Source organism: Patagioenas fasciata, chromosome W (genome assembly GCF_037038585.1).
Source record: "Patagioenas fasciata isolate bPatFas1 chromosome W, bPatFas1.hap1, whole genome shotgun sequence".
NCBI classification, from domain to species: Eukaryota; Metazoa; Chordata; class Aves; order Columbiformes; family Columbidae; genus Patagioenas; species Patagioenas fasciata.
The window spans coordinates 2562098-2584604 of NC_092559.1; the positions used below are offsets into that span (position 1 = coordinate 2562098).

A 22507-nucleotide genomic window follows, 5' to 3' on the forward strand; every position below is an offset into this window, starting at 1 on the left:
CAGCGCTGTCAATAAAAGAATGCCGCTTAACACTATAATTGACTCTGCTGTTAAGTTTATTTCTCCGTTTCAAAACATGTTTTCACAGACGCACCACCACCTTCGCTGATTGGCTCATCTTTGGCCAGCGGTGGGTCTGTTTTGGAGCTGGCTGGAACTGGCTCTGTCCGATATGAGGGCAGCCCCTGGTCTTTTCTCACAGAGGCCACCCCTGCAGCCCCTCCCTCTACCAATACCTGGCCACATAAACCCAGTACACCACATAAACCAAATACATATGTTAACCATTTGCTTGTATGCTAAGGTATCGTGAATAACTTACTCTTAAAATCTTCTTGGCTATGTGTTTCACAAGTACAAGACCTGCAGTGTTTAATAAGCATTCAGATTATTATGATGCTAACCCCAATAATCTAATTTGCAGGGGCAAGCAGTGGAGTTTGTAATAGATAAGTGTTCAGGTTGTTGTGGTGTTAACCCCTATATTGTGCTTTGCAGGGGCAAACAATAGTTTGCAATAGATAAAAGTTCAGATTGTGATGATTTTAACCCCTGTAATCAGCTTTGCAGAGGCAAGAGGTGTAATTTCAATGAGTGTATGTACCTATTGTTAAAATGTTAGTCCTTTTTGTCTAGTCTGCAGGGACAAAATATTTGTATATACAGACTCCTGGATGGTGGTTTATGCAGTACAGAAATGGCTCAAAGAATGGAACTGGTGCTGAAACCCAATTTGGGCAGCAGAAGAGAAGAAAGTAGTAAAAAAGCTACTTGAAGAAAGACCCACTTTAAAACATCATGTTAATGCACATATCCCAAATTCAAAGGGAATTCAAGAACAGAAATACTATAACCAGGTTGACCAGCTGGCCCAACTTGCCAGCATAGATTTGGGATGGGAGCATAAATGAGAACTATTTTTTAGCCAGGTGGGCCCACAAAACTGCCAGGAGGGATTGGACTTGCTACTGGAGCAGAGAACCCAGTTTAGACTTGACTTGGGAAACCATAATACAAGCAATTAGGTAGTGGGAGAACAACACGCTCAGAAAGTACAAATGATGAAACAGTATGTGCAATGGGAGAAATGGACGTTTGGAGAAGCCTGGCAAGTACATCATATAAGCCCCCTTCCCTCCAGCTGTTACATTGGTAGAGCTATCACAAGGGTGGCTAAAACTTTCTCCACTTGGGAAAGCAAATGTGAGGAATACTCTAAAGTGAATAAACAAACATATCTGCATCACGGAATGCTGATTAGGCTAGAACTGGATAACAGAAGACATTTCAAAAACAAAACCATCCAAGAACAGGCTGAAGATCATGGAGTAGAGGAAAAGGTCCGAAGTTTGTGATAGGCATATGTTCAGATTAGTATGATGTTAAAGCCTGTAATCTGGTTCCTGAGGCAAGGGGAAGAGTTTTACTAAGTCTGTGTCCAGGACAAAAGGTAAGAGTTTATAATTGTCAAGGTCTGTACTCAAAGAGGCCTACAAAATTCTTCATTCTCCCACATGTTTGCTCAGATAATTGTGCAACAATGAATTTCTCTGCCAGGGCTGAAACAAAACAATTAATCGAAGCTCAGCATCTGCATCTGTAAGACATCAGTGAAAAAGGATAAAAACTGCAAGTCATCCAAGATCATTACAATCACGATCCTTTTCTCCAAACACTACAAAGCACTTCTGTGAGCTTTACAGAGAAAAACAGCAATAGCTGTCTAGACTAAGCCTGGCATCTCCTGGGTGCAAATCAGAAAATGAGAATAGGCTGCCATTTTCAGTCAGACGGAAGTCTTAAAATTGCTGCAACAAGGTTTTTTATTGTAATGATAATAATGATTTGAGCATTCTTATTCATGCCATCTCACAATACTAGAACAAGAGGAAACTGAAGATATCTAATAGCAGTAAATTGGAAAATATAAACAAAAGCGCTCTTTTGTACAATATGTAATTGGCCTGTTGAACTCGCTGTTGCCTGGTGTGATTCAGGTCAATGAATTAACAGTGTTTAGGAAAGGATAGACATATTAATAATAAAAGTATTCAAATATATCTTTGGATAAGCTAAAATTATAATAGCTTTTATCTCTCTCACCCACTTTAGGACATAAACCATATCTTTGGTTAATTAGATGAGTTTCCTTGTGTCTCCTTCTGAAACTTTTGGGGTCGATTGTACTTAGAGACCGATCTGTGAACTGAATAGACTGGTGGTATGGCAGTGGTTATCAATCCCCACGATTCTACTTTCTAGTCATCAAAATTCTCTATTGGCCACTGAAGTCATTGAAAAGCATTCCATAGGTTTCATCAAGCTTTGCAATGGGTGAATAGGGTGCTCCATCTGAATGCTTCAAAGCGCTTTACAGGCATTAATAACTTTTGTATCATGATGCTTACCTGACTGACTGTTGAGAGGAAAATAGTTTTTCAGGCAATCGGTACTTCCAGGCTAAGGTGATAGCTATGTAGGGAAACCTAGATTAGACCCTGGTTTGTGTTCCCCAGTCCTAATCCACTATGTAATATCTATGCATAGTTTTCATCAAGCCTACATTACTTTCAAAGCCACATATAGTTTTAAAAGCGTCTACAAATATTTTACTTTGTGACAGTTTACATTTCATTAAAGACATCCTTGCATGAGAATGAAAACAACATTTTTCAAGACTATCGTAATCTTGAATGTTAAAATTGAACCTTCACGTTCCTCATTCCTTCTTCACTACCTCTTTTATAGCATACTATTACATACTGTTCTCTGAATTAGCCAGTAATGTCAGCATCCCCATGTCCTTATTGACACATCCACCTCATTGTTAGCAATGGAAGCAGACTCTCAGTTTTGCTGATTTGTGTTTTATCTTCATACTCTTTGCCACCATTCTGTTAGATGTGTTAAAGAAGGAAGTGAACAAGGAGACTTGTTGGGGGCACATAATAGTTCTGTTAGCAATCAGAACACATAACCACGGGCGTAGTTATATGCGGTGCTTTATTCCAGCGCTGGGAAACCAGGGGTTCGCACCCAAAGCTGGCTTCGCCAGTCAGTTTAAGTTACACAGTATTTATGCAGTCCATTCACATACATATTCATATATTCATTAAGATACGTAACAGTTACTCAACATTGATTGCAACATCGATTGCAACATCTTGGAACTATTTTGATCATGCGCAGTGTCCTCTGGTGGTCTTTCAGGGGGTCTTCAGGATGAAGTAAGTAGTCTTCATCACTTCTGTCCTTTTCACCTTTGGGTACTGCACAGGCATACTGCTTCTATAGCTAGATAACTGCTGACTTGCTCAACCTCCGGAGATACTGTATGTACTTCTTCTCAGTCTATGCGTATTTGGGCTAAGATAAAAGCTAGGTTGATAAGATAAGAGTATACTCGAATCCCTTGTTAGGTAAAACACGATATGCTTGAACATCCTTTCAGGGACAGTTTACAAAACTGATTCATCCTTTCAGGAACATTTTGCAAAACTGATTCTGTTACTAGCATTTCCCCCCTTTGAAAATGCTTTTCTATTCTTAGACAATGCATTTTCACCTCAATCAATTTCTTCGATTATTGATTCATTTACTACTATTGATTGGTAATTCCCTTCAGGTGTGATAGTTCCAGTCGCGACTCTTCATAAGCTGGAGGGTTATCAAATATAGGATTAGCATAATTCCTACTCAGGACACTGAAAATGCGATTATTCCTAGCATTTGTTTGACTAATTATACGCTTAATACCCACATACAATAAACAAAGAAGAACAATCACAATTGCAAGTACAACTACACTTTCTAGTAGTGAATGTACCCATCTTCCCAAATTTAAATCGAATTTATTCAACAGAGCTCCTATCCAGCTCTGTTCTGCATCTTGTCTTTCTTTTTGCAGCTCCACTTCTGTTTGGGTCAGCTGGGAAATGTCTTTCTCAACCTCTGAAGTTACGTCTGGAATATGGATGCAGCGATGATCGATTCTGTCTTTCAAATATCCACAGACACCATTTTCTTTCAGTAACATTATGTCGAGTGCCATTCTATTCTGCAAGGTCATTTTAGTCGTAGCTTGTAATTGTATATTAAGATCCCGAAAACCTTTCTTAGTTATTCTGGCCAATCGATCCATTTGCCCGATCAATTTATCAATCATTTCTCTATTCCTATAGGCTGCAATTGGTGCAAAGAAAGATTCTAGTGCCCAGCCAAATTTAACACTGCTTGATGGTTCATGCCACACATCATCCTCATTTATTTCTCGTTTATGTCTGACCTGTAAAAGTTCTTGCCTATTTTTCAAAGGTGACCTTTTCCAAATGGGACATAGTGTTGGCAACCCCAAAGTAATTTCTCTAATTGGTCCTCCCATTGGCAAATGTGTAGTCCAGGTCCCATCACCTAAGGCCCAAACTAAATGTCCCATGCTGCCTATAACTCCTTTACAGTCAATTTTGTCTTTATCAATGCCAATTTTAAAGGCTGCCTGTGAGTCTAATTGTTTCCGACAAATGCAGCCTGTAATCACTGCTACTTTGACAATGGACAAAGGTATCTCTTTAATGTCTGTTTGATAAGTTATCACCCGTGAGCAATTCCACCATGATACTGTCATTCCTTCTGTTACATCGGACCACCGTATGCACCATGGAATTGCTTCACTGTATTGGTATTGTTGTACAATACTTAATGTCCACATATTATTCCATAATTCAGTTATGTTTTTGTTATCCTGATCTTTGCATTCCCAGTAGGTCCGTTCAACCTTTTGATTCACTATTTTAGTGGTCCACTTGTCATAGAAGCACCATCCTACATCGTGGAATCGTCCTATTGTAATATACCTCGCTTTTGGTAATTTTAAACAGTCCGCCCTGTGTCCTGGCGTTTTCCATTTTTCTCGTTCTCTTATCCTTTGTTCAGTTGGGACTTCTTCTATTCTAGTGTGGGATTCACATGCTATCTTACCAGTTCTGTTTATTTCTGGTAAGGTAGTAGCGATTATTCCCCACTCTACTGGGTCCTCAGCTGATTTTGATATGGGAAGGCAGGCAGTGATGCTACCGATATTTTGTGCTCGCGCAAAGTCTCGGATTAATCCTATCATTAGGTTCTCTGCCTGATTTTGTACACTTTGTACTACCTGTGGTATCTGGGTACTCTCATTACTATCTACTGCTCTTCGTGGCCTAATTTGAAATTCCATTCTGTCCTGGTTTTGTTAAAAAACAAGTTTCTCTTTTAGTGAATTTTGCCTGTCAGCTAAAGCCTTCATATTAGCTGCATTTTCCTGGAGAACCAGACACATGTTTTGGTAAACCTAGCAATGGAATGCAAACTTATTGATAAGTACGGATGGACATCTCGCGAGAGGGGCAACGAGAAACCGGTGACCGAGAGACTGTTGTAGAGGCTGAAATGAGCCTAACTGGAAAAAACTGGCAAAAGCATCCCATTGTGACTGGTCCAGATGCTCCGTGCATCCTTGGCATAGACTACCTCAGGAGAGGGTATTTTAAGGACCCAAAAGGGTATAGGTGGGCATTTGGTATAGCAGCTGTGGACACTGAGAAAATTGAACAGCTGTCTGATTTGCCTGGTCTTTCAGATGATCCTTCTGTTGTAGGACTGCTGATGGTTGACGATCAGCAGGTGCCAATTGCTACCACGACAGTGCATCGCCGACAGTATCGCACCAATCGAGACTCTTTGATTCCTATCCAGAAGTTGATCCATCAATTGGAAAGCCAGGGTGTGATCAGTAAGACTCGCTCACTTTTTAACAGCCCAATCTGGCCAGTGCGTAAGTCTAGTGACGAGTGGAGACTAACTGTAGACTATCGTGGCCTGAATGAAGTTACACCACCACTGAGTGCTGCTGTGCCTGACATGCTAGAACTGCAATTTGAACTGGAGTCAAAGGCAGCCAAGTGGCATGCTACAATTGACATTGCTAATGCATTTTTCTCTATTCCTGTAGCAGCAGAGTGCAGGCCGCAGTTTGCTTTCACCTGGAGGGGCATCCAGTACACATGGAATCCCTTGCCCCAGGGGTGGAAACACAGTCCTACCATCTGCCATGGACTGATCCAGACCACGCTGGAGCAAGATAAAGCTCCAGAACACTTCCAATATATTGATGACATCATCGTATGGGGTGACACAGCGAAAGAAGTCTTCGAGAAAGGTGAGAGAATAATTCAGATTCTTTTGGATGCTGGTTTTGCCATAAAACGAAGCAAGGTCAAGGGACCTGCACGATAGATCCAGTTTTTAGGAATAAAATGGCAAGATGGCCGTGGTCAGATCCCAATGGATGTGATCAACAAAATTGCAGCTATGTCTCCACCTACTAATAAAAAGGAGACACAGACTTTCTTGGGCGTTGTAGGTTTTTGGAGAATGCATATTCCTGACTACAGCCAGATTGTGAGCCCTCTCTATCGAGTGACTCGTAAAAAGAACCAATTTGAGTGGGGCCCTGAACAACGACAAGCCTTTGAACAAATTAAGCGTGAGATAACTCATGCGGTGGCCCTTGGACCAGTTCGGACTGGACTAGATGTTAAAAATGTGCTCTACACCGCAGCCGGAGATAATGGACTTACCTGGAGCCTCTGGCAGAAAGCAGCAGGAGAAACCCGAGGTCGACCCTTAGGTTTTTGCAGTCGAGGATACAAAGGATCTGAGGCCAACTATACTCCAACTGAAAAAGAGATACTAGCAGCATATGAAGGAGTTTGAGCTGCTTCAGAAGTGATCGGTACTGAAGCACAGCTCCTCCTGGCACAGCTCCTCTGTATATCTCTTTGCAGTTTCCTTTAATCTTTCTAAAAAGGCTGCAGGGGATTAGTTCTTTTCCTGCTTAACACTATACAATTTTGACCAATTCATTTGTTTCGGCATAGCAGTCTGAACGCCGATTAATAACCAGTCCTGATACCTCCGGAGGCGACATAAACCGCCTCCAGTATTATAATCCCATCGGGGATCCTCCTTTGGAAAATTTTCATCAACATTACCGCCCGCTATCCCATTCTGAATCACAGAATTATTTAGGTTGGAAAAGACCCTTAAGATCATTGAGTCCAACCTTTAACCTAACACGGCCAAGTCCACCACTTAACCATGTCCCTAAGTGCCACATCTACATGTCTTTTAAATACCTCCAGGGATGGTGACTCAAACACTTCCCAGGGCAGCCAGTTCCAATGCTTGATAACCCTTTCAGTGAAGAAATTTTTCCTCATATCCTATCTAAACCTCCCCTGGTGCAACTTGAGGCCATTTCCTCTCCTCCTATTGCTTGTTACTTGGGAAAAGAGACCAACACCCACCTAGCTACAGCCTCCTTTCAGGTAGTTGTAGAGAGAGAGAAGGTCTCCCCTGAGCTTCCTTTTCTCCAGGCTAAACAGCCTCAGTGTTCCCTCAGCCACTCCTCGTAGGACTTGTGCTCCAGGCCCCTCACCAGATTCGTTGCTCTGCTCTCCAGGACCTCAGTGTCTTTCTTGCCGTGAGGGGCTCAAAACCTAACACAATATTCAAGGTGCGGCCTCACCAGTTCCAAGTAGAAAGGAACAATCGTTTCCCTAGTCTTCTGGTCACACTATTTCTGATACAGGCCAGGATGCTGTTGGCCTTCTTGGCCACCTGAGCACACTGCTGGCTCCTATTCATCCAGCTGTCGACAATCACCCCCAGGTCCTTTTCCACTGGGCAGCTGTCCAGCCACTCTTCCCCAAGCCTGGAGCATTGCACGGGGTTGTTGTGACCTAAATGCAGGACCCAACAGTTAGCCTTGTTGAATCTCATGCAATTGGCCTCAGCTCATCAATCCAACTTGTCCAGATCCCTCCATAGAGCCCTCTTACCCTCAAGCAGATCAACACTCCCGCCCAGCTTGGTGTCGTCTGCAAACGTACTGAGGGTGCATTAGACAGCTGTTTAATTTCCTCCGTCTCTAAGGCAGCTTATAACAATCCAGTAGTCCCTTTCCTCTACCTGGCTGTAAGCAGGGCCCCTCTAGTCCTGGTCATCGTATTTGTTACTCACTTCTTGTAAATACGAGTGTTGTGGTTGAGATGGACAAACGACATAGACCAAGTTCTTCCAGGATGAAAGTAGTAGATGCCATTTATTGCCGCAAGTGCATTTTTATACAGTTTTACCAATTCATGTGTCTCTTCACTATTGGTTACAAGTTACAGCAGTAATATCTCATTGGTTATTTTTGCTGTCATCATTGTTACTCTTCTACTCCCTTCTCTCTCACGGGTACATCCTTAACATCTCCGGATACTCCTTTACTCCCATCTTTCTCACGGGTAGGCCTTCATATCTTCAAGGCTAATTTCTGTTCCCATGCCCTCCGTCAGGGAATCCACGGACCCACCGTAGTCCCCCACAATTCCCCGTTTTTGTTTTTGTGCTGAAAAAATTGCCTTCATTGTCCGCTGCAGGGCCCTTTGCAGCAGAGAAATCATGCATGGCAACATTAGTAACACAACCACAACAATCATCAAAACAATCAATCCCGTTTTCACTACTGATAACAACCATCCTAAAAACCTCCAACCATTAAGCAATTTATTTAACGAATCTCATCAAAATCTCCACACCCATGTCCTTGAGCTAATAACAAAAAGTCTATTGCAGCTCTATTCTGCAGTGTAGCATGTCTTACAGAATCTACATCTAACAAAAGTCCACTTAAAGCCTTAGAAGTTCTGTTAGTTTGCTTAACTAGCCAGCATCCTAATTTTTCTAAAGTATTTAAAGCTTTAGCTGTGCCAACACCAGATACAAGAGATCCTAAAACCCTTAACCCTGATCCCCAAAAATCTACATTGTCATCACATTTTGACTCATATACATGCAAAAAGTGTTTTTCTCGTCTTGCTCTTCTGTGACCTATTATCATAGATACATTGGGCGTTAAGAGAGTTAATTGTCCCAAACTACACGGTCCTCCAACAGCATTAGAAGGAATTCCTGGCCAGGCTCTGTCTCCACAGATCAAGAATACACCACACAGGAGGTTTTGGGGTCGCTCTCCCACATTATCAACGACACCCCTTGGATTCTTCTGCGAGGCATTACACCATCGAGTTTCATTTCTACAGTCACCAAGGGTAGCATTAACATTTTGCAGTTTATCCATTCATGTTCTCGTATATTGTTCTGACACTTTTCACAAACCAGCTGGATACAAGCGTCCATGGGCATAGATGCCAGCAATTCCACTTCCTGTGGTTCGATATCTGCTTCCAGGAGGCAATTAATCCAAAATGCCATGTTGGTATTATTACAGTTCGTTGCAATGCCTCTGCACCGACCACTATTTTGAAACAGTTGTGTGATGCTGCTGTAGTCATCAAGGGGGATGCCAACCAAGCATGTGTGGAACGGGTTTTCCGGAGATGCCATAGCTAGGCATATGGAGTCCTGGCTAGTCATGTTGGCTAAAGTAATCCACATGTTAGTCTTTGTGCAGGCATCCAAAATGCAGCAGCTGCAGCAATCATTGTCAGGAAGATAACACAGGTTTCACATTTTGCGCCGGCAACCATCGTGGCCCTTGATCTGTAAAGACACAAGCATAGCCTCTCCCCCAGGTTATCAATTGACGTGGTCTTTTCCATTGACCATTAACTAGTGATTTGACCATAACTAATGTAGGTTCTTTCTGATTTAGCATGTCTTTGGGTCATACTTGCAAAGTGTTTCATCACAGGGCAAATTTGGGCTGCACCACTTAGATATAAGTGATTCATCACATACAATGCTTTTGACAATTGGTTTTGTGGTGTTTTCCCTACTTCTCCTCCCTTTTTGTTTAAAAAAAAAAGAAAAAACAAAACCAAAAAAACCAGTTTGGAATCAGATACATGCCTTGGACCTTGACTACAGACTCAGAATCACAAACCAAATTTAGAGACTCCTCCTTAAAAAGTTCTAAGTAATGTAACGTTGCGCCAAGTTCCGCTAATTGGATTGAACCTTCAATAATTTTTACAGGATGATGCCAATTGTTATCTTCATACCAGACCACTACAGCTTTATGAGACTTCCCAGAACCATCAACAAAAACTGTGCAAGTATGTAGGATCAGACCAGATACACGTATGGTCTGTGACCTGATGTTAAAGACTTGCAGGTTCTGCAGTAATTTACATTTTACATTTATGCATGCCAAAAGCTATGCTGTTAAGAAAATCAGCTAGTGCAATTTATAAAGACATAGATTGCAAATAAAAAAATCAAAATTAGATTTCACAAATGGTACATATATGACAAAAGGATCATGTCCTATTAAGACTTAAATTCAATCCCTGCTTTTCTTGAGCAGAGTAACAATCGGTATATCAGTCTGTTAGCATTCTCATCATACTGTCCCACAATAGCCACAGGTTGTTTCTGTGTTGTAGCTATAAACAGACAAATCTGCAAGTCCAATCGAATGCAGTCAGCCTGTAAGGCTGTCATAAATTTATTCCTCAGAATCTCTAAGTCCATTTTGTTTGTCATATTTATTGGATATTGTTTTCCCTTACCGGATTGAAGTCCTGTTTCAGTTCTATCAGTGTAGTGTTTGCTTTATCGAGACATTGGCTGTTAATACTAGTGGAAATACAGCATTCGAAATTTCCTTGGAGATTTCTCACTTGAAACAAGCAGATCTGCATCATCCAAGTAGCTTCTTGTGGGACATGCAACTAAACAGAATTCTCGGAAAACGTTATTAGAGCTTACAATTTACTTAACAAATCTTGACCCAAGAGAGGTATAGGGCTTTCTGGTAAATACAAGAATTCATGTATTAAAACTTTGTTCCAAATTTGGCGTTCCATTGGTCTCAAAAAACGGCCTTTCTTTCATTCTCTCCCATGACCTCAAAAACTAGCATGGCGAATTTACTAAGAAGTCTCTAACAACTAGTTACCACAGAATAAGTCTATTAAAAAAATGGGTTTTTTTGGTTTAATTTCCCAGCTTCATTAGAACTATGCATCCACTGGCGATGCCTTTAAATTTAACCCTCAGACTCCTTCATGCAGTATTACAGTTCTCTAGCGGTAACATTGCTAGGGAGGGGCAGAAGGGAATAAAACCTCCTTCTCGCCCCCATTTGAGATGGCAAGACCTCCAGCCCAGCATGAAAACAAATCAGTTCAAACTCCACATCAAACCAACCTGGCTCCACTCCACACCCAAATTAGTACCAGTCTGACCCAGAGAAGCACTGAGCATTCTGACCCCCCAAAGCTGACCAGTGTGAAAAGACCGACCTCAGCAAGGAGGTAAAATGATGAACTCTTTTCCCAGATGTGCCAGAACCTAGGAAACAAGACCGAAGCAAAAAGAAACAGCACCAACAACCCCTGATTCAAAGACGAGAAGCAACGCAGTGCCACAACAAGGATGGATGACAACACTTGAGGAAAAAAAAGACAGAGTGGGGGGAATAAAGCCCCCCTTTCTCCACTTAGCAGCGGGCGACCAGGTTTTTCCTTTTTTTTTTTTTTTCTTTCTCTTCTTCCTGCAGTTCAGATATAGCCAAGGCCACGCAGGTGGCGTAATCGCTGGTACGAAGTGGGAGGCTCTGGCAAACTCCTCGGTTACAATGAGCTGAGTTTATTTTGCAGCTTGATACAGGCCTGAAATTTATATTCAAACCGTACAACACAGGCCTGGGATATTTTGCTTTTTTGTTTGCCCATTTCATTCCAACCATAATACACTTTATATGCAATTCCAAGTAGCTCAGCAATAGTTACATTCCTTAGCTCCATTTACCTTTTGCAATTTACAGATATCAAAAACCAGCATATTAAACATCAATCCATTATTCCATTTTCCTAGATCCAAATCAGTTCATATTCTAGCAGCTTTTAAAGACAACCTCATACAATACCAAGTTCACATCCATCATAGCATTTAGGGTTTGTTTTGTTTCTGTTTTTTTGGTTGATTTTTTTGTTGTTGTTGTTTGTTTTTTCTTTTCAGTGCGAATCAGAATTTAACAATTTAAATTCTTTTCTGGTCTTAAAATTAGCAAATTAACTTACAGTACCATCCTTCACCTAATTTTTTCCAAAGTTCTGCAGAACAACATTAATTGCAATACAGCACTAAAACCCAGAATTCCACATTTAAGCCACATTCGAGTACAGTATCGTTTCAAGTTTTCTTTTTTCAGAATATTTCCCCAAAAGTTACTCTAACGTGTAAGGATGCATCCTAAGGTGGTATTTTAGCAGCGGAACTGGTTCCCATTTTGTAATTATCACCCAAACAAAATTCTTTTGGTACCAAATAGATATATATAGATATAGATATATATATGCAAATTAAAATGCTGAGCTCAGATATGAAAACCAAATACCAAGTTCAAATATGCAGATGGATCACAGTTACACTTATTCAAGACAATATCTCAATTTTTGCATTGCACCTTTGGGCCGCTTACTGCTCAGCCAGGTGGAGGCATCGCTGGGTCTCCCTGACAAAACAGGTCAGTACACGCTGGAGCCCAATCGGCACCTGCCCCCCTGCCACCACAGCAAGCTGGACTGGGCAAGGCTTTTATTAGCGTCTCATCTGGTGCGCTACAACTGTTATCCCAAAAACAGGGTTCTTTACCTACTGTGCATACAAAAGAGTAAAGTTTAGTACATCGAGATGAGACACAGCCTATCACAGAGTTGCGCAAGTCTGAATGCCGGAATAAAGCTAGCATGCTAGAAAGAAAAATAACAGCTACTACACACAAAATTTTACCATCACATTCACGCAGTAAAGAACTAAATTACTCATGATCTTCTGTATTATCACAAAATGCACATTTTGAGTCCATGGATTCTCATTATTTAACAGTCTGTGAACTCACCGTACCACACAACAAAGACCTACTAAAACTGCACCATGCTTAAACAGATACCCACAAAGAAAACAGGTTAATGAGGAAAGCATCTTGCAGACTTCAGCAAGTTTACTGTGACCGGTGTGTTATCAGTTAATTCTCTCTCAGCTTGTTGAAGTTCAAACCGTTCCACCTGTAAAACTGTCTGTAATGATCTAATAATCTCTTGTAGAGACTTATTTTGTCCTGCTCTTCTCACCTTAAAAACAATGTTAATTGCAACAAAGTATTATACTTCAAGGTTCTATCCTCCGGCCACTTTTCCCGTTCATCTAACTGACACAGCAGCCACCATTGATCATAATATTTGACAAGATCTTCCTTCCTCGTATTTCCAAATGCTTTCCTATGTTTTAAAACACCTCCCAATACCGATTTCTTAGGAACACGACTGAAAACAGTAGTTTCCGACCCCATCTCGTCAGTAAAAACCATGAGAAGAGGGAGGGAGGGAGGGAGGGGAAGCACAGGGCTGCTTGCAGCGCGAGTGTGAAAAGTGGGGAGAAGGTTTACGGCGTACTTATACCACAAAGAAACAATTCTAACAGCAACCAGTAAAACAATTAACTCACATTCCTGACAAGCTGCTTGATTTTCAGAGAGGCAATACACAGAAGCACGTAATATGTACTGTAAAACTCGCAGATAACACGTTGATAGCAAACATTAGCATTCTCTACTGCTAATTTCAACATTAGTGCTTCCTTAGCTTCTAAGTTTTCAACCTGCTTATTGATGGCCTCTTGAAGATGGTCAATAAATTGCATGTAATTCTCATTGGGACCCTGATTAATAGTTGCAAATGATTTGGCTGCTTTGTCGGTTTCAGGCACCTTTATCATAGCTTGATATGCAAGGTCCGTTGACTGCCTCAGGATTTCAGAAACTTATCCTGCCTGTAATTGTGGTGTGCCAATTAGTGTCTCTTCCAAGATTTGGGGGATACCCGCCCCTTTCAACGAACCCCCATCATTCCGTCCTAAATGATCTAGAGCTGTTACATTGCATAGGTCTAATTTTGCTTGAGTCTTTCATGGTTTTTATCTGATCTCAGCGCAACACGTACACATACTGCTTTTTCTTTTAACTCTTCAAGCAAATGCTGCAGACGCTCATCCTCATCCAAGTCATCAGATAATGCAGACTTGAACGGTGCTGGAGAATCATTAGTCACGGGGGGGTTCGGGGTTTGGAACAGTGCCTTTTTTTTTTTTTCAAATCGAGCCCAGAGAAGCCACCCCTCTCCGTTGTCTCTGCGTGTTCCCATTGCTCTTTTAATCCTCTCAAAGTCTCTAGCAACAAGTGCCATGTTCTTAACAGTTCAGTTGTTTCTTTGGATCTTTCAGTAGTGCTTTGCCCCATAGTAACATAGTCCTTCGTAAAGTCAATTCCAGAAGGCTAACACCTTGCTTCTTCAGAAGGAACTTCCATGTAGATAATATAATACCCTCTTCTTTAGATAAGTTCCACCCCCGCCCCGTTCCCGGTATCTCACCAACACTTGGCGTGGTGTCTTTTCAAGGATCTGGATCTTTGGCAGCCCCCCCTGCTGCTCTATCAGCTGTACCGGGCTCCGTCTCCACAGCTCATCTTCGGCTGTCACAGCTTCACTGCTGTCTCTTCTTCATGCGAGATCCTTCTTCATAAAGGATCACGTCAGGGTCACATATGTCATGGTTGAGATGGACAAACGACATAGACCAAGTTCTTCCAGGATGAAAGTAGTAGATGCCATTTATTGCCGCAAGTGCATTTTTATACAGTTTTACCAATTCATGTGTCTCTTCACTATTGGTTACAAGTTACAGCAGTAACATCTCATTGGTTATTTTTGCTGTCATCAATGTTACTCTTCTACTCCCTTCTCTCTCACGGGTACATCCTTAACATCTCTGGATACTCCTTTACTCCCATCTTTCTCACGGGTAGGCCTTCATATCTTCAAGGCTAATTTCTGTTCCCATGCCCTCCGTCAGGGAATCCACGGACCCACCGTAGTCCCCCACAATTCCCCGTTTTTGTTTTTGTGCTGAAAAAATTGCCTTCATTGTCCGCTGCAGGGCCCTTTGCAGCAGAGAAATCATGCATGGCAACATTAGTAAAACAACCACAACAATCATCAAAACAATCAATCCCGTTTTCACTACTGATAACAACCGTCCTAAAAACCTCCAACCATTAAGCAATTTATTTAACGAATCTCATCAAAATCTTCACACCCATGTCCTTGAGCTAATAACAAAAAGTCTATTGCGGCTCTATTCTGCAGTGTAACATGTCTTACAGAATCTACATCTAACAAAAGTCCACTTAAAGCCTTAGAAGTTCTGTTAGTTTGCTTAACTAGCCAGCATTCTAATTTTTCTAAAGTATTTAAAGCTCAACTAATTCCTAGCTTAAATTCCACTTTCACTGATAGTCCAGGCTAAGATGCATTGAGTAATTGTATTGGTTTTATGCGGCAAGGTGAGCACCTTGCAGCCAGCCCAGGTCAACCCACCACAGTAATATTAATCCATGCTGGAAGTTAGGTAGTAATAGTTGCTCTATTGTTATGATTTGACATCACAAAGCAGATGTTTTCTTCTCAGAAGTACGTCTTACAAGTATTCTGCTATTTTGTATATCGTTAATTTTACAGAATAAAGATAGCCAGAGGGGAGTGAGGAAAATCCTTTCCTCTACAAACAAATTGTATGATATGCAGTCTGGAGATTGTATTACTGCTGGCAATACTTGATCCATGATTCTGTAAATATCTTTCAATTAAGCTTAGAAAGCTCGAAGTAGAAGCTTCCTTTAAAAATCATCTAGCTGCACAGCATCATGGTTAGCTACTGTTGTGAATATAATATTGCTTTTAAGATGCCTTCCATCTCGGTGTTCTATTTAGGAGTCAAAGCCTTCTGTTTTTATATGCTTCATAAATTCCATCAGTTTTCCTTCCATAAACAGCATGTTTTGTTTTCCACACAGACCTATGGTCAAGGGATTGAATTTATCTGTCAAAAACAAAGAGAGTTTGTGAAGAGCTCTGTAGAATCCAAATGGAATCTAGCAGAAGCCCAGCAGAAACTTGGTAGTTTAGCACTGCATAATTCAGAATCCACAGATCAGGAATATACCAAAGCACAAACTGAAGCTTCAGAACTGAGACAGAGAGAGGAAGAGTGGAGAAGAAAAGCAGCAGCCCTAATAGAGAGGGAAAGACAGAATCTATGGAATACAGATCCTTTTAGTAAGGAGGTATTTAATAAGGTATGACATATAAATGTGTATGAAAACGATTATAACCCTTTTTTATTCCATTTATTTCTTATCTTGAGTGTTTTCTATATCTAGTATGGTGCTTATTGTAATGTGTTGAATGTTTTTCTTTCTTATTTTGCCCTATTAAAGGGGACATGTTGCACTGATGTCACAAATGTGTATGACGCTTCTCCTTATTTGTCCCTTATAGCAACCGTTGCCAAAAACAAGGATGAGCAATAGTTCTTCACATGAAGTTTGCTTCTATGTTATGCCAAATTCTCACGTTTGAAACATGCACAGTTTGCCTCTAGTAAGATGAATTTCTTAATACAGATTATTTTAGCACAAACTGTCTTCATAGTTAATGCCGGATTTGTTTTCAGCACTTAACTTGAATATGAACTGTTAATGGATTGTTTTTCATAATTCCACTGAGTTAGCTTTATCAGGGCTAGATGGTATAGATGTTTGTTTATAGATAGTAAGTTCCTACTAGTGCGTAGAACTTTGAGAGAGATTATTGCTCAGAAGAAGCATGTGATAAGGCATTTTTCACCCTGTTATTAATTAGACAAGCTGCATTTTGGTAAATAACCTTCTTGGATGCGTTAAGTGTATACACATGCGTTTGCTGGGCTAAGCTTAAAAATAGAGCATTGCCCTTTAAATAGTAGTGACTTAAAAATAATCCCATAGTTCAAAAAAGGTATATGTGGAGATTATATGATAGTTTTTTCTCATCTTTAGAGAAAAGACATAGAAGATGAAGATATATCTAAATCATTTATACAGAAGCATGAACAAAAGATTCGATACTTCGGTAAGTATGTTACTTCCAACATTTTGCAGTTTAACCTCCTGTAGAATTTGTGTAGGTTTCTTTCTTTTTTTTTTTCGTTATTATTATTATTATACAAAATGGATGCTAACAAATGAATCAACTGGCAAGGAGAGTATCTAGATTCTTCTTTCTCAGGACAGGAGATGTGGCAACGTAACAAATAACCATTTCAAAGTAAAGGCAACTGTAAATCACAGAAGCCTGTTGGTTCCTATGATCAATGAGAACTTCTTGAGTCAACATAGAACTGAAAAAGTTTTTCAAGTCATGAAAATTAAAATTCTAGCAACTTTTCCTACTGTTCCATGGGAAATGATAGGGACATTAATGGAGATGCAATTCCTGTATGTAACACCGCCTGGGACTGTCTGTACCTGCCTCCTATAAATGGCTGGGTTTTGCTGTCTGTTAACCCGTGAGGGGGATGAATGATAAAAGGTAAATACCTGCAAAACAGCTGTTAAGACTATGCAGAGGTGGAACCGATCTTTTGTTTTTAAAGATATATTTATACGAGTGATAGAAGGGTAAAACTTTGTATCTAGTACTGGCAAGCAGTGAAATATCACTAATATGTCTATTAGGGCAATTAACTAATATGAAGGAGGGGGGGGGAGGCGAAGGAAGGGTGATCTCACTGCTTGAATTTTGAGTTCTGACTTTCAGCCTGCAGCTCTTTCCATGAAGGTAGTTTCATGCTACTCACTATGATTCAGTCCTCTAGTTAGCTTTCAACCACTGAGTTGGCTCTCCTGTTTTGTCCTTAATGCTTGAAGTAGGTTATAAAAATAGCTTTGTATTTCCTAAAACCTAGCAAACCATGTCAAAAGCATGGTCATTTTAGACCATGATTATGCTTTCATTTCTGTTTGTCTTACTTGTAGGCACTTAAAGAAATTTTCTGTCAAAATCATTGAATGTAAATCTCCATCCATCAGCTTAGTCATACTATCAAATTCTTAACAAATAGGTATAGATACTACTTTATTACAGTGTGTGAAAACAATTTGCAGTTAACCTGTTTTTAACACTGCCAGAGATACAATACAAATAAGATCTTAACAGTAGCAGCTAATTATATTTCAGTATCTTTACAGTCCAAGCATACCTTATTGGTAATGCTCTTTCAGCATTGGGAAGCGTTTTAAAAACAACAAAAAAACTGAGTTCAGTTTTATTTGCATGTTGTTCTTCTGAGGTAACAATCAAGTATGAAGGAGATTGTAGTAGTATGTAAATTTGAATAACGTCTTCACATTCATAGATCTCTTCTCCATAGTGAATGTGTTGTTATTGGTTGGTTGTTTTGTTAATCAGGTATGCTGGGCAGATGGGATGACAGTCAAAGATTTTTGTCTGACCACCCATATCTTGTGTGTAAAGAAACAGCTAAATATCTCATCTTATGGTGTTTTCATCTAGAAGCCAAACAGGTACTAGGAAGACCTTTAAACTGCTTTAAAGTATGCAGTTTCCCACTTAACACTACAGAAAAGCTGTCCAAGTTGATGAGCCATTTAATTACTCTTCTCCCTGTCTTCCCATGTCCATGTTATCGTATTGAAGGAAGCCTCCAAAACACATTACTACATTAGATCTAGTCTCAGCTAATAAACAGCCCCTTTGCTTCTGTCAGCATCAGTTTTTTTCTCTTTAGGAATCAAATGCAAAGATGTTGCTGAATTTTAGATAGTTATACTTCTAAGCTAACTTCTGTAATTATGTAATTTCTCTTTTCAGAAAAGAGCTCTGATGGAACAAATAGCACACCAAGCAGTTGTGATGCAGTTTATTATAGAAATGGCCAGAAGTTGTAATGTGGATCCAAGAGGCTGTTTTCGTCTATTTTTCAAAAAAGCCAAAGTAAGTCAGAGCTTGTAGAACACTGAGAGAAACTCTTGATACCCTTGTAAGGGATCAGTGTTCTGAAGGAGCTTTCTTCTTGACAGTTGGAGGTGAAATATGTTACTGACTGAATCAAGCTTATGGGGAAGTGTTGTTTTGTTGGCAGTTCATTCTAGGATGAATGTTTTGTGTAATTCTGATCTTGAGAATGGAAGTTCCATGGATTCTCGTTAGGCCAGAGGGAAAGCAGAACATAGCATGGGAACTGCAGGAGTGTGGAATAATGAAGTGCCACCTAAATTACAGCGGCAAAGAGGACTATGAAGTTGGTGAAGGGTTTGGAGAGGAAACCATATGGGGAGCAGCTAAAATCACTTGGTTTGTTCAGCCTGGAGAAGAGGAGGCTAAGAGGAGACCTCATCGTGGTCTACAGCTTCCTCACAAGGGGAGGAGGAAGGGCAGGCGCTGATCTCTTCTCTTTAGCGACCAATGACAGAACCTGAGGGAATGGCAGGAAGATGTGCCAGGGGAGGTTTAGGTTGGACATGAGGAAAAGCTTCTTCACCCAGAGGGTGCTGGACACTGGAACAGGCTCCCCAGGGAGGTGCCACGGCCCCAAGCCTGACAGTATTCAAGAAGAAACTGGACAACACCCTCAGACACACGGTGTGACCTGTGCGGTTGTTATATGCAGGGGCAGGAGTTGGACTCGATGATCCTTGTGGGTCCCTTCCAACTCAGGACATTCTATGATTCTATGATTCTATGACTGAGCATCCTATTTCGCTTATAATAATACCTCTCTACGCAGTTCGTGGCAGGGCCCAATTTGGGGTCTGTTTCTCTTCAGTCAGTCATAGTTAGCTCTGGAATGCTGAGAGAGGGAGAGGGAGAGATGTGAGAAGACTGAAGCTGCGGTTTGACGCAGGTTCTATATTAAATTATCTAAGACCGAAGAATCAAGTCATACTGATCTTAATGCTGCCTTAAGGACTTAAGTTGACATTCACTTTCATTCATGCTTTGCTTTTGAATTGACTGCCGCCATGAGTACCTTTTTTCTTAAGGCTTCTGAGATGGAATAAAGGAAGGGTTAAAATTATATATTTTTTTGTTCTTACATGTTCTCAGGTGAATGAATAACTCAGTTCCTATACTCATCAAATGCTAAAGTCTCTCTTTAAAACCAACCAACCAACCAACCAACCAACCAAAAAACAGTATACCCGAATCTTCTTTTTAAGCTGACTGGTGCTAATATTGTTATTGACTTGTCCAAACCATTATCCTTCAATGAGTACAATATGCATTACCACAAGGCTTCTTTTTAGCAGTATGTATGCTTACAACTAGAAGTAAATCTGGCTGAGATGAAAAATATTTCACTCTTCTCTTTATAGGCAGGGGAAGAAGGCTATTTGGAAGCTTTTAAAACTGAGCTTGAAGCGTTCAAATCAAGAGTGAGAATCTGTTCACAGTCTCAAGGCTTTCAAGCCATGTCAGTACAGAATCCCAGTGTCTATACTGGTATTGTAGGAGGACTGGAGTCTTTGTCACAGGTAGGCTTTTTATTTCCAGAAATGAATATAACTCCTCTATTAGGAATAGGTTTTTGCTACACTCTTGAGAAGATGTACTTTTTGAGATCTAGGAATAGGCCTCTTGATACTCGGAGCACTATCAGTTCTAACGTGCGCTATTATCAATATGCAAGAGAGATTGTTTCTCAAAGCTCTCACGATTTATATTGTCAAAAGGCATATGTTAGTTCAGTGCTCTTGAATAATTGTGCTAAATGGAAAACTGCATCATTAACCTGTTCAGGTACTAGAATTAAATATATTTTGTATCACAGGAGGTGAGATGAGCTTTCAGCTGAAAATGACTAATCCCATTAATGGAAACATACAGGTAGTCAAGTCAAGGGAAATTTACACTGCGTTGCGATACCCTGCCCTTGTTTTTATCTTTGTCTTGGAACACTGGGGTCTTTGGTTTCGGTGCTAGTGGTGATCACATCTTGGGCTGAAAAGTTTAAAGGCCTTTAAAAGCTGGGTGTTGGGGAAGGAGACACAATTTAAAGTACTTTGAAATAAATTTGGTCAAGGTACCTGTTTGGTAAGATCTGGTAATTGATCCCTAAGTAAATGCACAATAAGGGGACAGTATACTAGCTAAGTTTAAAGAAGCTTCTTGACATTCACATTACGGTAATACTGTCTGGGTTTGGGGTTTTTTTTTTAAGAAATTATATTTTATTACAAACTTATCTTAAGACAGGCAAAATAGAGAGCTTGACTTAGTTCTCTGTAAGTGTATGTATGTATTGAGATTAAGCTTTCAATTCTTCATTTGTTGCGGAATGCAAATGATCTACAAGGGTATGTAAACAGAAGTGTCTGCAATTTAAACTCAGTGCTACAAAAAGATGAAGAACCCAAAATGATGGACACAGTATAGCACTGTTAAGACTGAGGCAAAGTACTCTTTCTTTTTTATTACAAAGAATGTGGTTATTTTCTTGACACATTTTTATGGGTATCACACTTTATTTTTCGTGCTTCGAGTGGGGGGGGGATTTGGAGGGATGGTAATCCAGAAATACTTGTAATAATGTTTGAAAACGTGCTGCTAGGTTTTTGGTTGTTTATGAAGAATGGAGTTCTCATTGCCAAACGTGAAACTGGATGTGTTTTATGCTACTAAATTTGCCTTTCATGATTTAGGGAATTAAAGTATGAAAAATTGCACAAATACAATGTTTACAGTAAGTGATAGATTTCTGGTGGAATCTGCTGTTGTTATTAGATATGGGTATGTCTTATTCTATGAATACTGGAGATCACAATTATACTTCTTCTATATTGCTGGTATAGCTCTTAAATCTGGTTTTATCATTAATAGCAATAAATTGGTATGACATCAGTACTGCAGATCTAGATGGCGTCAATTAAAACACTTGCTCTCTACCTGTTACATTTTGCTTTCAGAAAAAAATCTCGTGTGTTGTTCCCCTCCCCCCCACATAAATAACATTTGCTTACATATGATCTTTGGGTTGTGTGGTCACTGAGAAACTTTCTTTTTCATTTTTAAGACTTCTTTAGTTTAAATTAGCAATTAAAAAACAAAAACAAACAAACAAACAAAAAAACAGAAACAAAACCAAAACCAAAACCAAAACCAAACTAGATCTGTAATGGAGTGAAAAGTATTAGATGAAGAGAACAAAAGGGGACCTTCAGGTACAGTGGGTGGGATGAGACTCCGCTTTCAACAAAAAGCTTGATCATAGTCAAGAGCCAAGCACTTGTAAGTCAGGTTTTGGCAGGTATTTCATATACTGCTGAACTAAAGCTCTTTTTATTAAGTGAATGATTTCTGAAATTATCAACTTAAGTACTGAGAAATAGGAAGATCTTTAAAAGCCTTCTGGTTTAGAATCTTAGGACCAGAATAAACCTGGTGTCAGAGCTTCTGCAATCCAAAATTTCTGCCAAACTTTTCAAACTTGCTGCTTCTATAGCAGCTCTGTCTATGAACACGTACTCCGTAGCGGAGCTATTTCAAGGAAGAGTCTGTACCTCAAATATCAGTATAAATGTTTGCTTCACATGTTTTTACAGGAGCCTTTTATA

General features: G+C 40.1%; 1 protein-coding gene across 1 annotated transcript in view; it reads left to right on the top strand.

The window, feature by feature from the left end:
• LOC136114486 (hsp90 co-chaperone Cdc37-like 1) overlaps positions 1-21329 on the top strand; it is a 46112-nt gene extending 24783 nt beyond the window's left edge. Inside the window, exons 2-6 of the mRNA XM_071801573.1 lie at positions 16931-17003; positions 18342-18457; positions 18765-18887; positions 20270-20401; positions 21207-21329. Of these exons, the coding sequence (XP_071657674.1) occupies positions 16931-17003; positions 18342-18457; positions 18765-18887; positions 20270-20401; positions 21207-21329 (567 nt within the window). The remainder of the gene's footprint in view (positions 1-16930; positions 17004-18341; positions 18458-18764; positions 18888-20269; positions 20402-21206) is intronic.
• Positions 21330-22507: the final 1178 nt, after the last annotated feature.